The 16,696-nt window shown below is 46.0% G+C and overlaps 1 protein-coding gene across 1 annotated transcript in view; it reads right to left on the minus strand.

Annotated features, from left to right (window-relative positions):
• Positions 1-756: 756 nt before the first annotated feature.
• TNFRSF21 (TNF receptor superfamily member 21) overlaps positions 757-16,696 on the minus strand; it is a 33,353-nt gene continuing 17,413 nt past the window's right edge. Inside the window, exons 4-7 of the mRNA XM_054383591.1 lie at positions 10,785-11,050; positions 5,615-5,668; positions 2,800-3,019; positions 757-1,911 (exon numbers count right to left, since the gene is read on the minus strand). Coding sequence (XP_054239566.1) covers positions 1,682-1,911; positions 2,800-3,019; positions 5,615-5,668; positions 10,785-11,050 — 770 coding nt within the window. The 3' untranslated portion in view covers positions 757-1,681. The remainder of the gene's footprint in view (positions 1,912-2,799; positions 3,020-5,614; positions 5,669-10,784; positions 11,051-16,696) is intronic.

Here is a 16,696-nt window from a genome sequence, read left to right on the forward strand (position 1 = left end):
TTTGTAGAGAGAATAACAAGGAATGAGTTACTTGGAAGCAGAGATTTTAAGGACAACGGTAACACAACAGGCAAGAAAAACACTGTGACTGCAAGGCCTTTGCTCAAGAGTGACTCAGCACAGCAGCTGCATCCTGGAAAACTAATACTTCAGCCCCCCTCAAATGCTTACAAAGCCTTTGAAAGCCTACAAAACCAACCCTGGAACCCTCATTGGCCATCTGATCTGCTCACCACTATGGGGGATTAATACATATCCCACATCTCAGCTCAGTGTATGGACCTGCCCACAGGGAAGCATCCCTCCAGCCTGCAGAGAGCTGTAGCAGTGGGGACTCAAGACAGTGCTTTCAAGAGAAAGCAATCACATTTTGTCTTCAAAGCTAAAGGAGAGGACACCCTCACAACCCCCCTATGAATCTCCCTCTTCCTCCAAGGCACCCTGAGCAGCTCCTGTCCCAACTTATATACCGCTGAGCAGAGACAGGTGTTAAGAAGGTTAACACAGAACCATGTCAAGTAACAAACACCTAGTATTTATTAATAAATTAGTACACTGGAAGGCAATTTTTCAATTCATTCCCCTCTTCTCCCACTCCCACCCCTCCCCACAGGGCAGCACAGGCCACCCTCATATCATGACTTCTTTAAACTGAGCGTAGTACAGACTGTTCGTTACGGGAGCATAATAGTTGCAAATATAATCAGACAGACTTCTTACGATGCAGCTTCTTCCCCCCCACCCCCCAACCTCTTTTCTTTGAATAAAAAGTGAAGTGTGATTTGAAGATACTATTAAGACCAGTTGAGGTCTTCAGAGAACCTATCGGCCACGTCTGTATAAAAAACAAGAGACACGAGTGTAAAAGCATAGCTTGGTTTAAGTCTTACAACACAAGGAGAGCAGGACCACCGGCGACCACCAGGCCCCACCATTCCCACAAGAGGCAAGGCAAAGATGCTCCTTACATTCGACTGAAGGCAAAGGACCTTTCCATCACCTGACAGGCTGGTGAGACCAACCCTCTTCTGTGTTTCAAGCGCTCTGCTTTAGTTTATAGGAGCGCGACGATGCATTGTCCGGGTGAAAACCGTACAATAAATAACCGTGCTAGTAAAATCTCAGCAATGGATATGAGCCATACAATAGTACATTAAAAAAAGAGAAGTCAGCTCAGGTGGGAAGCTTAGCTGCGTTAAGAGACAGTAACCAGCAACGACTGGGATGGGTTTTTTTGCGTGGTTTTGCCATTTACTGCTCCAAGGCGAAGGGAGGTGGTTGGTGATGGTCACTCCGAGCAACAGCTTTGAGATAAGAAATGGGTGACAGAGCAATCCCCGACTCAATGTGTTAAATTATACCAGATTTGTGGTCTTTTAGTTCATTAACTGCCTTTTTTTTCCCCCCTCTGTAAAGTGCATTGATTGATCTGATTGGAATGAGAACAAGGAGAAGAAATGCTTGTGAAGGGGGCAGAGGGTGCAAAGACTCAGACAGTGATAGAGTTAAGGTGGAGGGGTGCAATGCTGGCAAACTGTTCCCCCTCCAGATACAAAGGACACCTCAATGGAAATACTGGCCATATATTTTACAACAAAACCTGCCTGCATATTGTCAGTCATCTTAACGAGTGCCAAGCTAGCTCTAGCAGATATTTGGAGAGTGTATGGTGACCCAGTGCCTACAATAAGTCAGGAAGGTGGCTATAGACAGAGTCCAGGAGGATCTGGCTGGCTTCCTGGCTCTTGACTCCGGCAATCTCAAATAGCCTGTCCAGTTTATCTTCAGCCTGTGGGATCTCCTCTATCACATGGAGCTCCTCAGGATTGAGGATGTGCAGCATATCGTCAAAGATGGGCTGCAGGTCGCAAGGGTCCAAGCGCACCTGGCGCAGGACGGTGTCCTTCTTTTCTGTAAGAGGAAAGGAGAGACAAGTCAAGAAAACACTCAAAACACCTCTGGCCAGTCACATCTTGGTCTCCTTGGAGACCTGGGTCCATCCCCTGGTGCCATCTCTGGAGAGGGACATACCACCGGGGAAAAATAAGGGAAAAGGTAGAGGATGGTGACTGATAGAGAGGGGAGAAGATGGAGAAGCCAGTGCTGCTGAGGCACCTAATCCAGGATCCCACTAGAGCAAACACAGCATCTGTAAGTGCTGAGTGGCCAGCAAGGGAAAGTGAAGTTAGGAAGGGAGCCAGAAAAGCTGAATTCTGCTCTTTTGAGTTGTTTTTGTTGGGTCAGCTTCATTCTGCATCCAAGTATAAGTTCAGTAGACTGAGCTCAGTGTTTCACCTTCAGCAGAAGTTAAAGATTAAATGCAGCAAGTTAAACCCAGTAAACAACTTCACAGTAAGTGCGGGGGATGACTAACACTGATTTACATCTCAACTCACATTGCTGCAACAAGCAGGACCAAGGGTGAACAAATCAATCCATAATAATTCAATCTGGAATTGATATTTTTCTGGTTTCATCCCATGCACAGACCAAAGCAACAGACAGTGTAAGAAGAACCTCTTGCAGAACATCCAGGGATGCTAGAACTTCTCTGGCAGCACTTCAAGGACTTAGAAGCTTTAAAAGGTGTTTTCCCATCTCAAGTCTTTATCACCTTCACTAACAGGATATTATGGCCTGGAACGAGGATGTGAAAAACGTATCCTGGAGAGACACTTCTCCCAGTTATTTGCTTTAATGACAGCATGTTGGGCAGCTCTGCCACATGTACTGATCACAGGGAACAAGCCATTGAATCCCTTTGAGCCTCCCCCTCCTCCCCAGGGCTGATTTTGGTACCTTTGGTAATAAAAGAGCCTGTCCGGCTGAGCGCAGAGGAGCCGCTGGAGGTCGAGTCGCACCGCAGGAGGGGCTCTGCTTCGTCCACGAAGAAGCACTTCTTCTCCGAAGGAGAGGGCTCCACGGTGAGCACGGCTGCCTCAGGGGGCTTGGGGCTGGGGCTGGGCACAGGGCTGATCGGACTGGGGCTCGACGGCAGTGCCAACCTGTCAGCTTCCAGCTTTGGAAGAGAGGGAAAATTAACTCAGGGTGATGCCATGAAAAAGCATCTTCATCCCAGCTCTCAACACACGCCAGCATATGCTTGGTGAGCAGTTCCTGCATTTGGGTAGCTTCCTCCTCCCAGGAGACCTCCTGATCCAGAACGAGCATCAGAGTTGACCCAGGGTGGTGCTAGCATTTGGCACTTTGGCACTCAACAGGCAGGTAGGTTAACATAACCTGCACTCTTGGTAGCAGGAACTGCAGCCCCGTGATGGTGCATGTAACCACAGCCGGGCAGGTGTCGAGGGGATGGGGCCAGACTCTTTTCAGCGATGCTCAGCAACAGGACACGGGGCAACAGGCACGAACTAGAACACAGGAAGTTCTAGCTAAACATAAACTTCTTTTCTTTGAGAATGCTGGAGCACTGGAACAGACTACCCATAGAAGTTGCGGTGTCCTTCTCTGGAGATATTCAAAATGCTGTGCAAACTGCTCTAGGTGAACCTGCTTTAGCATGGGTGTTGGACTAGATCTCCAGAGACCCCTTCCAATCCTTACCATTCTGTGACTTTAACTTGGTTTTCCTTCTCAATCTCAGTTTGTTAAAACCCAACACTTAAAACTCTTGGGAGCAACAGATTATGATGTCCAAGCAGATAAGCCCCACAGAAAAAAAACTGCTCCAAAGCTACCATTTGCTCAAAGCACAGCCCACGTCCTGTCTCCAATCAGCACCCAGGCTGCAGGCCAAGAGCTACAAGATCCCTTGGGGATCTTCACTGCAGCTACACTGGTAACACTTTGAGTTAATGACTTGTTTGCCCTGTCTCACCCATGGTCCCCATTAAAGCACAACAGAGAAATCCATGCCATCAGACTCCAAGTACAGAGACAGAAAGAACAAGCAGGGGCTAGCATTGACCACAATGTCATCCGTTGCTTTTCGCTAGCCTGACACAATGCATGGTCAAGCATTTGGCTCCATGGTCCCCAGGGCATAGCGAGCAGTAAGCACTGCTGGGACACACTGTGCTGGGAAGCAGCACAATTTGGGTGCTGGCGTGAACCCACTTCTTAATCTGACTGTGCTCTACATCTTCCTTCTTGCATTTCCTTCCTACCTGCAGAGCAGCAGACAACCCTCCTCCATCTCTCAGCCTCCCCTCAGGCTGCAAATTTCAAACATCGTTTCTAGTTGCCATTAACTGCATGGGTAAGTGGCTTGGAGCAGCAGCCCCACATCCCTGGCTGGCAGCACCTCTGCAGGTCAACAGTCCCCCCAGGCAGGTTGCCTTAAAGATGCTGAATTGGGAAAGTAGTATTAGATGGTCCTTAAATATCCTCCCAAACCCTGCATCCCTGCTAGATCTGCCACACAGCAGAATGTGAGTGCTGTCCACTGCAGCCCTCTTTCCCAACAGAATCTCACAACCCCTTTTTTTATCTCCTTCTACAGAGGAAAGGCCAAGCTATTCTTGCTAACATGCTTTTGTCTATTACCCAGGGATTAAAATGCAAGACTTGGATTAGAGGCTGTGGGAAAGGGGGCTGCTGAGCTACCTCCGCACCAGCATGGATATGCCTGCGCATTCCTCATCCGTGTCGAGGAATTTGCCACCCACAAATCACATGTCTGCTGAGACGCCCATTAGTTCACATTAAATGAACATTGAAGTCTGTTCCTGGTAGAATAAAAGGTGTTTCACCTCCCCCCGTTGAAAATAAACAGGAAAGGATTTGTTCTAGCTCAGCAGGTTACACAACCAGGCATGTTAAAAATAAGTCAGCTTTAATTTTTAATTAAAAGAATCTGCCTTCTCCTCTGAAACTCCCTTTCTAATAGTTCATTGACAAGAATCCGTCTATTGCCTACCGGGGAAAGGCAAGGGAAGGCCCAAAGCAGCAGCTGGCTGCTTCCCAAATTTCAACACGCTCTGATTTCCCCTTTAAAGAAAAAAAAAAACACCAAAAACCAAACAACAAAAACAAACAACAGGCTTTAGGGGTTAGCATTTTCTTGTGCAACTCATCTATTTAATATCCAGCCACAAACCCACCTCCTGATTTCCAAAAAGGGGCCTGAAAACCAAGGCGCAATTACAGGGAAGGCAGGGAACAGCTGCCTGCCCCAGCCCTGCTTTCCCATCAGAGGGGAAACCCTCTTCTCAGAAGCAAGTCACTGGGAGTTTAATTAATTAAACAGCTGCTAAAACACCCTAGGAAAAGAAAATATCAGCCGAGGTGATTTGACTGTAGGCGTCCCAGAAGACCAAAGCTTTCCAAATAGCTGAACAGTTGTAAGCTTGAGTCAAAGCAAACAGGACGCTTGGATGTGTGTTAATATTTAAACCACGGGAATAAAGTGGGAATGATGGTTTTGAAAGGCTGGGAAAGCAAAAGGTTGCTTCAAGGTGAAGTCTGTGAAATAGGTGTAAAAATACACTGTTCATAGCCCGTGACTCATCTGCTTGAAACCACCTCGGCCATTCCTATTTTTAAGAACAGCCATGCTGGAGAGAAACCAGGCTCTGGCTAGAAAAGAAAAAAACCCAAACCAGCAAACCTCTCTGCAGCCCTTTTGCCTTCCTGGAGCCGCCACGTTCCTCACCTTTCCGTCATCGTTGCAGGGCTCCTGCACCTGCCACTGCGGCTGCGTTGGCACCTGCAAGGACAGACACATGCAGACTGTTAGAGGTCCAGCCTAGAAACCGATGGCGCCGCAGCAGCTTTGGCACATCAGCAGCCTCCTGTGGCCAGTCAGCCGTATCGGGGCACTCTGCCAACTTCATTCTCTTTTGGGGTTTTTCTGAGCACTGCAGCAAGAAGTTTGCACCCCCACCAAAAACACAAAAAAAATTAAAATCCTCAAAGCCCCCATGTAGCCCTGTAGGAGGCAGCTCAAGCACTAACAGCCTCTTGAATCTCAGTGCAACTGGGAGGATGCTCTAAGCAGCTCATGGTGTCTGAAGGTCTTTCCTAAAAGGAAAAGGGACAGAGGCGGGCGGATGGGTGCAGAAGACATAGGCTTAGCTTTGTTTTCTTTTCAGAGCTGCTCCCAATAACTCTGTTTGAACTGGCTGGTCCCACTTTGTCTTTGTTTTACTGTACTGCAATAAAAGCTCAGCTTGGGCAAACAGGAGCTGCGGTTGCTGTGCTAATGTTTGGAAGGGAGCAGTCATAGGCATTAAAAAAAAAAAAAAAAAAAAAAAACCTTTGGAGACGCTTCCCTGCAATTCTTCCTGCAGCAACCAGGCAGGAATAAAAACTGCTGGCAGGTTTGCTGCTGCTGCAGCAGTCCAGCTTTCAACAGCTGTGCTTGAGTTGTTTTTTTATTGCCCCCACAGAAACACTACCCAAACTACTGTTGGTTTGGGTTTTAGTTGGCTGGGGGGTTTTTCATTGTGTTTTTGTTGGTGTTGTTTAGGGGTTTTGGGTTCTTTTTCCTCTGTTGTTTTTGTTTGGTTGGTTTTGCTGTGGGTTTGTTGGTTGTTTTTTTATTTTTGGCAGAGGGTGGTTGTTTTTTTTTGTTGTTGTTGTTGTTTTTTTAAATAAAAGGACAATTTGATAAGGAGCTGGGGTTGGAACAATCTCTGCAGAGGCTGCACACACACTCAGGATCAGGGATAAATTTAGCACCTTGGCCACTGTTTCCCAGATTCCCTGCTGAAAGATGACACCCAGCTGACACCAGCCCTATTCCCACATCTGTTACACCTCCATAAAGGATGCGGAAGGAGAAATCCCAGCACATGAAAGCAGGGTGGGGTTGATGGAGGACACTCTCATTATGGCTCCCACAGGCATAAGGAGGACCTGCTTGAATGAGCAGTTTCATGGTGAATGTGGTATGTGGCAGTCCACCTTCAGGGCAGATGAGGTTTTGGAGGGTAAAACACTACAAGGTCTCATCAAGGTGGCAGAGATGCAGTGATAGTGTGCAGGTGCTGCAGAGCAGGAGTCAAGAACTTTGACAGGATGGAAAGGCTCAGCACCCTGGGCGGGGGGAAGTCCAAACATCTTCTCTATGTCCCTAGTCTCTTCAGAAGAGCCTAGTGCCCTTCTGAAACTGGCCAAGTTTCAGAAGGGCACTCAACACCACTTCTGTGGTGGCATCCCCCAGCATGAGACAACCCTGGAGAAGAGCTACTCAAAGCCTCATGCAACCCAGGACAGGCAATGTCTTGGCTGGGGAGGGTTCAGATGCCAAGACCAAAAGACAGCCCACCACAGAGAAAGCAGCGCCTCCTCACCAGCCCTGGCCATTCACGAGTCAAGTGCTTCTCCAAGCAGGAGACAATGTCTCCGTGAGAGCTCACGGTCACTCCTTTTTATCAATTTACCCATCTACTGTTTCAACTCAAACCATGGCATCTTGAGGGAGCCATGATGAAGAGTTTCCAAACTCAGTTACAGGATAAATTGGTACCAGATTCAGCTTGTTATGACCCCACCATATTCTAGTTTCATCTTAAGTTCCCAAGCCCATCATACTGCAAATACACACCCAAGGAGATGTGGCTACTACAGGAGGGAAACTTCAAGTATAACCACTTCTACTGTAAAGTTTATATTAATGTTCGTATGTTATCTACAATACTTTATAAATGACCAAATTTTTGTTTGTTGCATTCCCCAGCCTGGTTCAAACCCAACCTTGGTTTTCCTTTGACACATGAGTTTAACACAGCACAAAGTTAATTGCTAATTACTGGGTCCAGCCCAGTTCCCTGTTGCCAAAAGAAGAAACAGAGGGGATGGGTAGGAGCTGCTGGTGGCTTGATTTGGGGAACTCTGTTTTAGGCTCTTGACCCCCTCCTTCAGGGTTCTGACCTGTGAAAGAACAAGAAAGGAGCCAAGAAGTGTTGCCACAGCCACATGCCTAGACACGGGGCCACTTTCATATCCTCATTTCCTCTGGCACCTCCCTAAAGTCCCACAGCTTAACCTCACACCAGACCCAGCCCTGACATATCTGCTGATTCATGGGATTATCTACAGCACGCAATTAGCCAAAGACCTAAATCTTGCTGAGCTCGGGTCTGCAGCATCGCCCTCTCCATCTTCAACATCTGCCTTAGTAATTTATTATTTCTTTTAAGCTTTCCTGAGGCTGTGCTGCTGAACGCCCTGTTTGCCTCCCCTCCACCCGTTCCCTCAAATATTTATGGTTGTGCTGACCTCATCTGAAATAAAAAAGGTAAAAACTTAAAGCATTGCTCATGGTAGGACGCTTAAGATACCCAACCCAGCAACAGCCCTATGCCAGCACGAGTGTGCACAGACACCACTTGGTATCTGCAAAATGCTGGTATGAATCCCCCAAAAATTCTATTACCCAATGCCTGCACTACACTGAAATTTTCCAGGTTTAATACCAAAACAGAGAACTATAATTCACTGGGACAGCAGAGAGAAAAAAATAAACCTCCCCTTCCCACCATCTATCCCCTGTTTTTGTTCTTGTCAGCAGCACTAATCTGGGGCATGCCTCAGTTTACATGCCACTGCCCAGCAAACCTGCTGCAAGGGGAGAGATTTTGCAAACCTCAAGTTGGAGAAGTATTCATGGCCAATGCCAATCTTTAATAGAAGCCCTGAGAGTTAAACACACCCCAGAAAACCTTCCCACAGCTGCTATGCTCACCATATTTTCTGGATCAGCTGCAAAAAAGCCCTAACAAAGTGATTCAGGAGGCTAATCCCGTTTTAACCTAAATTCATTCAGCACGATGGAAAAACAGCATAATCTCCTGAAGCTAAAAGGGCCGACAAGCCTTTCCCTTCCTCAAGGAAAATGTTCCTGCCACATATTGTAATGTTCCTGAGACTCCAATTAATTCCCCTATTACTATCAAGTGTTGTAAATATTTGGATTTTGAAACCTGAGAGGCTCTGCCAAGGGGAATGGGGCACTATGGGAGAGAGCAGCTTTGCCTCTGCAGGTTTCACAGGCAGTTAGTAGGGACATCTTCAATTAAATCAGGCTGCTCAGAGCCCAGTTCAACCTCACCTTAAATTCCAGGAATGAGGTATCTACGACCTCTCTGGGCCAGTATTTCACCATGCTCATTCTAAAAAAAAAAAAAAAAAAAAAAAAAAAAAAAATCTTCCTTCTATCTAGTCTAAACCTTAAACCTTCCTTCTTTTAGTTTGAAATTATCACCCCCTGTTCTGTCCCTACAGCCTCCGGTAAAAAAGCCTCTCCCCATCTTTTCTATCAGCTCCCTTTCGAGTACTGAAAGGCTACAGTAGGATCTCCCAGGAGCTTTCTCCAGCTAGTATAACCCCAACTCTCCTAGCATTCCTTCATAGCAGAGGTATTCATCCCTCTAATTTTTGTGGTCTTCCTCTAGACACACTCCAACAGGTCCATGTCTTTCCTGTGCTGAAGACTCCAGAGCTGGACACAGTACTCCAAGTAAGGTCTCACCAGAGTGGAGTAAAAGGGCAGAATCACCTCTCTTGATCTACTGGCCACACTACTTTTTGATAGAGCCCACGATATAGTTGGCCTTCTGGTGCACACTGGTGTCTCATGCCCAGTTCTTCATCCACCTAAGTCCTCCTCTGCCTGGTTGCTCTCAATATCATCTCCCAGGCTGCAATGATAGCAGGGATTGCCCCAACCGAGGTGCAAAGGAGGTGTAACTGTTATCCAGTAACACAATTTCTACCTCTCAGTTGGGGTTATAGGTGTTTCTTATGATACAGGGTCATAGAGAGAGATAAGGGAGTGCCCATTTGCACCCAGGCAAATGCCAACGAAATCACAGACAGCACAGGCACCCATGCATCCCTACCAGACTCATCTAAGACAGACCACTGTGTATTAGATGCTTGCTGCTGGGTTGGGTCACCCCAAGGACTTCACACTTTTAGCTGCAGGAAGGACACATGCATTTGCATTGCTTATGCAAGGCCTCACTCTCTCTAAAGCACAAAAAGCTCACAGGTTTGCAGGTGCACACCCTTTGGGTCTGAATCAATTCTGAGGCAAACAGGTGTCTCACCAACTGGTTCAGAGGAAACAGCCCTCCCTCAACCACCCTCATCTCCATCCATGTGTTGTCCCATTGGCTTCCACATTCAGAAGAAGCCTCACGAATCACGTTTAAAAACATTTCTAGAAGACCACTGAATTACCAGAGCAGAAAACCCCAAAACACACCAACAGGTAAAACAGGAGTTGCCAAAACAGACCACAAAGGTCGCTGAGGCAGCTTCCAACAACTTACACTCCAAGACCTTGCTATGGGATATTCTGCAGCAATTTGTTGTCTCAAAACATGAGGAAGCTTGTTTTAAGGCCAGAACTGCCACAGAAGGGCAACAAGATAACACACATGGACTGTCCTATGCCACCAGGCACTGCCTTAGAGACTAGCTGCTCTACAGCACCACCACTTAAGAGCTCAAGGATGCTCAGCCCTTCTCACAAAATCCTGGGGAATTATCATCTTAGAGTAAGTTGAAAGAGGGATGCTTTTCCCTCCATCTCCTCAATACAAGGGCTCAAGTACCAACACATGGGACTCAAGAGCTTGTCAAGATTTTGACAAAGTTTGCTCAAAAGTTTGGCAAAGCTTTGCTCAAAAGCAATATAAGACCCCCTGAGCAATATAAGCCCCTGAGGAGCTCTGGGACAAGTCGAGTCCAGCTACTTGGCTATTAGCTAAGCTCAAGGCTCCAGCTGGGTCCCACACATCCATGCCCTTGCCATGGCCAGACAAGACACAAAATGCATAGACACGAGTGCATGATGCCCAGCCCATCGTTACCGGCGTGGTGTCCTCCATCAGACCTCGAATCTTCTCCACCACATCGTTGCGGCGGTGCTGGCGGAGGGCACTGATGAGCTGGGCCAGGCTGGCCTCAGGCCCACGGATGGTCCAGTGCTGCAAGGCAGCATAGGCACGCTCATGGTCAGCGGCGTAGCCGTTGGAGAAGGCTGCCACCTCACGCTCACTGGCGTTGCACAGGAACTGGTAGATGTCCTTCCACTGACTCCCCAGCTGGGCTGCCACGAGCTTCAGGATGTCAATGCCTGTGGGGCAGAAGAGCTACAGGTGAGGCATGGGGGTCTGCAGCCTCCCAGTGATGCAAACTTAAGCTTTAGCAAAGCTTGTCCCTCATCCCCAAATAGCCATGTTTTGCTTTTCTTGGGTTAGTATTTGGAGGTATAATTAAGACCTTTCATGAATCCAAGTTGCAAGGAGTATTGCAGACAAGCAGCATCCATAACATCCTCGACATCTGCTATGCAAGTAAAAACTGACACACTCATAGGTGGCTCTTATCAAGGCACAAGCACTCTAAAATGAACTACATTAGTTTAGCCATGAAATTTCCTGGCTCTTCAGCACAGGAAAAACCATGATACTCAGCCACTGCATGGCTGCAGGAACAGGGAAGATGGCAACGTGCTCACCCATACACATGTATTATAGCCAGTGCTTTGAACAGGAGCTGGATTAAGAGGTGAGTTACCAAAGCATCTCTATAAAGATAAATATTTCCATAACAGAGCATCTACAGCAGCTACAGTCACATTCAGAGCCCTTTCCAGTGCAGATTGCTGGGCCATTACTGCAGAGTTTAACAGGGAATGGGGGAAGAATCCTTTGGCCCCAAGGGTGTTTTAGAGGGATATGGGAATGGAAGATTCTGGAATAGGGGGATCTGGTAGGGGGGGGGCATTTTTCCCAACAGAAAAAAAAGCCCTTGAGACAAGTTGTATTGGGGGGTCAAAATAACGGGTGAGTTTTCCTTCCCTACTTTTTGCTTTGTGGGCATATACAAAGGCCGGAAATAAGCAAAAATGTAAAAAAAACCACATTACATCCTTGCACCTTACTACCTTCCAAATATACAGGCCCATACTTGTTTTTTAAAAATAATAAACGCATAATCCATAACGGTTGTATCAATGCTAAAGGCCATTATCCTATGAGCATGTTCAAAAGGCCTTTGATAGAGGGTTATGGGAACGGAGGTTTAATGATAAATTCATTTGCAGGGGAATAATTGCTTGCTTGTTTACATACAAGGGGGTGTTTGTGGCCAAAATCACGCTTACCAGGAAGATTTGGCAGTAAGCAGGATGTGGCTTTGTCTTGCGAGGCCGAGAAAGTATCAATGTTTATAGGGGGTTTGTTTCCTGCTAGGGCCTATTTACATGCTGATTAATTATGAAGGATCCAAGATTGGTTTGTCCACGTTATATGGTTTGATAAAGTATAATCTAGGAAAATGCCCTTAAAGAAACTTAGATAATATTGTTAAAAAAAGCCCATTAATGACCTTATTTATTACATATAAGTGCTATTATTGATGCATCTTTTATATATATATAGATATACATATAAACAATACAGCTCGATATATATATCTTCTATACATGTGTGTGTACATGCACACATGCACATTTATGTTTCTCTATATATCTATTTTTATACTTTTTAATGTATCCCCCTATATGACAGATGTACACAGGCCTACAAAATATCTATACAGCCTGACAAGAGTTTTATGTGTATAGGTATACACACATTTTTCTATCATACAGATTTTGTATATGTGTATAAATATGCTTTTATATACAGACAAGCACACACACACATACATACACACACACACATATATATATATATGTAACACCCCTATACAGTCTCATACACATATATTTGACCCAAATCCTTCTCACTATCAAAACAAGTTTACCAAGACCTGCTATATATTTACAAATTTTCACTTCTAAGCCAGGTTAACAGAGCCAGAACCTCATGGTACACAGAGCCAACTTGGGTTTGGAATCTGACTCTTTAAACCAGCAAACTCAACCACTTTTGTCATAAAAGCAGCAAAACATCAGGTTTATGCAGATGATGCTTAATTTTATCACTCAGCCCCGGGGAAGAAAAAAATGTATACTTGCATAAAACGGTGGGGAAAAAAAAAGCTCTGCAAGGCTTGTGCACCAAGATAATGACAGCAACGGAAAGAGAGATGAGCAGGTCTGGTACTACCTATTATGTCTTTATACACAGACAGATATATAGGTAACAACTTATGCACTGTATACATACATCTCAGTGCATAAATTATGTCAGTTCGTAAACCTTGCAGAGCTGTTTCTACTCTTGTATTAAAAGTGTATTACCTTTTCCTGGGTGGTGTGCCTGGGTGTATATGCACACATAAATACACAGAGATACTGCTGCCTGTTATTATATGAGTATATATACACACACACACAAAATGACAGTGCTGCCCTGCGGTGAGACAATGCATTACTGCTGGGAGGGATCGTTGCCCACACCCACTCCTATGCACATGAGTCATCCAGAAGCACTAAAACATAATTTGATGGTTTATGACCCCCCATATAGCACATGTAGCCCTTCCAGGGAAGCAAAAACCCATATACCACCTGCTCTCCTCTACACGTTTAACATTGACAAACCCCAGTATTTACAACTGCTGTACTGGTGAGAAACATTTTCAGCTGGTTGCAACTTGATTTGCACCAGTTTTATGTGGTGTTACGACATTTAAATCCTGGTGTTCTCACACAGGATTTACAACACAAAGCTCATGCTCCTACTGATATGCTCAAGTTTAGTATATTTAATCTCACCATTCAATAAAGTGGCCCCATAAACATCTTTATATCCCTTGGCAATCATATCCCAGGTCACAAGAATGCACACAGCTGAGGACTTAATGGCAGATAATCATCTCTGGAGAACAAATGTTCCATCAAAAACAAATTTGGAAATGTCTACCTTAATACTATAAGAACCTTAAACTCATTTAAGCCAAATATGTTCACTACATTTACTACAATATTGTGCAAACAAAACCCCAAAGAGATATGGAAGAGACACAGACATGAGGACAGATTTGGCTCCAGTCAGTTAGAAAACCATTGCTCCCTGTTCTTGAAAAATAAGATTAAAACCATTGCATGACAAGTTGCAGCTGCATGCTGCCAAGTATTACTGCTCAAGCCATTTCGAGTAACTTAATTCACTTGTTTAAAACCAAAATAAAATGTTAATGCTTATAATAAGTGTGGAGGGAGACTGGCCCTTGCTCCAGTTAGAGAAGGATTTGTTTAGTTTTTGAGTTGGGAAAGAAGGTAAACATCTTGTAACTAAAGAGAAAGACTAGGCAGAATTTGGTTGGATGTGTTAAAAAGGTTGTTTACTAATTATAACCTATCGTATGCTTTGCTTAAATGCAGGTCAGTAATAATAGCCAATATAATCTGCCTGTGTAACGCAATAAACGTCTTCACTCAAACAACTGGGCCTCCCGCAGCCTGTGGAGATGTGTGCTTGCCCCCATCAAATAAGCTTACAGTCCTGCTATTGTCGTATTTCCAGAAGCTCTATGGGTTACTCTGCAGAGCACTAGTAGTGCCAGAGCATCCTGTTAGGATGGGAAGGTGCTCACCAGTGTGCATGGAGCAAAAAACCTGAGCTCTACCTTAGATCTTGGCTCCTCCCCATCCACTGAACCACATGGACCTTCTTCCCACCAGGCTTGCTCATCTGCATATCGAGGCTGAGGATGACATTCAAAGACCTCTAGACCCCAGCAATCCCAAGCAAAATGGCCAAGCTCAGCAGGGATGTTGCTCTAAGCCACCCATTTCATGCTTCTTACTGAGGCTGGTCACAGCCATGTCAGCACAATGCTAAAGCTGCTCTGAGCTTGCAAATACTGAAGAGTAGACTGAGTTCCTTTCTTTTTTTAGCACAGGCCACAGGAATAGCCTGGGAGGAGCTGCTACCCACTTCTCCCTCATCAGCAGCAGGGACCATCACCATTTTCACTCAGCTCTGCTTGCCTCAGACACTGGAATTAAAGAGGAGCCCTCACTATGAAACAGAGCTGTATGTGCCATGGACATCGCAGAGCAAGCACAGCTGTATCTGAAGGATCTAGAGCATCCATGTGTGTCCTGGGTACCTGGGAAGGTCACATTTGAACTGCCATTATCCAAACATTGCAATTCTCTAGGTATTTTGACCAGCTACTCCATACCACCACCTACTATTTTAGAGTAGTGATAACCCCAGAGTAACACCAAGACAAGGCCAACAGGTTGTGCACAGGCAAGCGTTCTTCCATGTCTCTCTGGGGTTTTGTTCCCATATTGTGCAAACATGGACACAACCAGGCATGTCTACAGCCAGAGCAAACTAAGACAAATGGAGACAAGTCTAGAGACAAACAGATGCCTGCAGAGGGGCATCTGCAAACAGCACTGCTGTATATATGTCTAGCTCATCAACAAGACACTGAGCTGAAAGGAGGACGTTCCTGGAGAGGCAGGGAAGGTCTATAGACAGGCCTCTTGCCTCCAAACACGTTGCTCACCTCTGCCTCAATCTTCCTCATAAACACCATTTCAGTTTACTTCAGTGATTTTCATTTGCTTATTTTGAATCAGGTTCAAGATTTTCCTCACCCATTTCCTGCTCCTTTGGAAATCTCCCACCTCACAGGGGTACACCATCTGGTGTAGACAGAGTAGTCACTCCTCCTACTCGTGAATACCACCAAGGTGGTCATCACACAAGCACATGGGACTTGGCTGAGCTTTATCAACTCCCTTGAGCTTGTTCTGGACAAGGCTCACTTATCTCCCATAATGCTATTTACAGGTTGGAAATGAACCCAGCTCTCCAGCAATTGCTTGTCCTCAAGCAGGGCAAGAAGCCAGTGTGGCAGAGGGCCATGACCAGCAGCGCTGGCATGCTTATGTACAATACTACAAGAGACCACTTCCCTTTCTGCCATTACTTTTTCACATCTTCAAGCAAACTCAACAAGGAGAAGGAGCTACCCTGCCAGAAGGGCACACCCAAGCACCTGGCAACAGATACAGTAAAGTCTAACCACAGCTTAGCCACATAGGAGCTTTGGTTCCTTCCTCTCCCCACCCTCTCACAACAAAGCCATTGTTATTTTCATTTTTGGAGCTCAAGCCAAATGTCATTTGGCATTTTTCAGAAGACTGCTCATTGAGAAGCTGCTGCCATTAAGGGGAAATCTCATGCTCAAGTCTACAGGGCCCTGCAAGCCACGTGTGCTCCCATCCCACTAATAGTGAAGGGACATGGCATAGAGAAAAGGATTAACACAACATCAGTTCGAGTCTTATAAGCCGTTTTATACAGCTGGGAAATAATTGGGAAACAAAGCTCCAGAGATCCCCCAGGACCTGTGGTACACATTGTCTCATCTGGTGAGCAGCTCACCAGCCCCAAGTTCCAGCACTAGCTTCATGCATTTTCAGAGTGGCTGGACTTCAGGACACTCCATGCTCCAGCCCTTCATCAGCAGGTACAGGTCCCACCATGGCACTTTCGGGACCTGTCCTCCACCATTCCAGGGCAGGAGCACCTGGAGCTTACTGCTGCAGGTATCCCAGAGAAGGGCAGTGTTAATTTGTATACCACGTGTGGTGACAAATCCTGACTGTAACAGGTTGGCTGGATTTTGACGCTTGCACAGACTTTGAGGATGAAGTGATGAAGTATCACAGGTGGAGAGCATAGCCCATGAGTACACACAAGTCAGACAAGAGAACTGCAGTGACAAATTCCATCCATCTCCTGCATTCAGATAACAGCTCCCAGTCACTGCAAATCCAGCTCGGTTCCTGAGCTCAGCCCAC

This window comes from Indicator indicator, chromosome 9, assembly GCF_027791375.1.
Source record: "Indicator indicator isolate 239-I01 chromosome 9, UM_Iind_1.1, whole genome shotgun sequence".
Taxonomy (NCBI): domain Eukaryota; kingdom Metazoa; phylum Chordata; class Aves; order Piciformes; family Indicatoridae; genus Indicator; species Indicator indicator.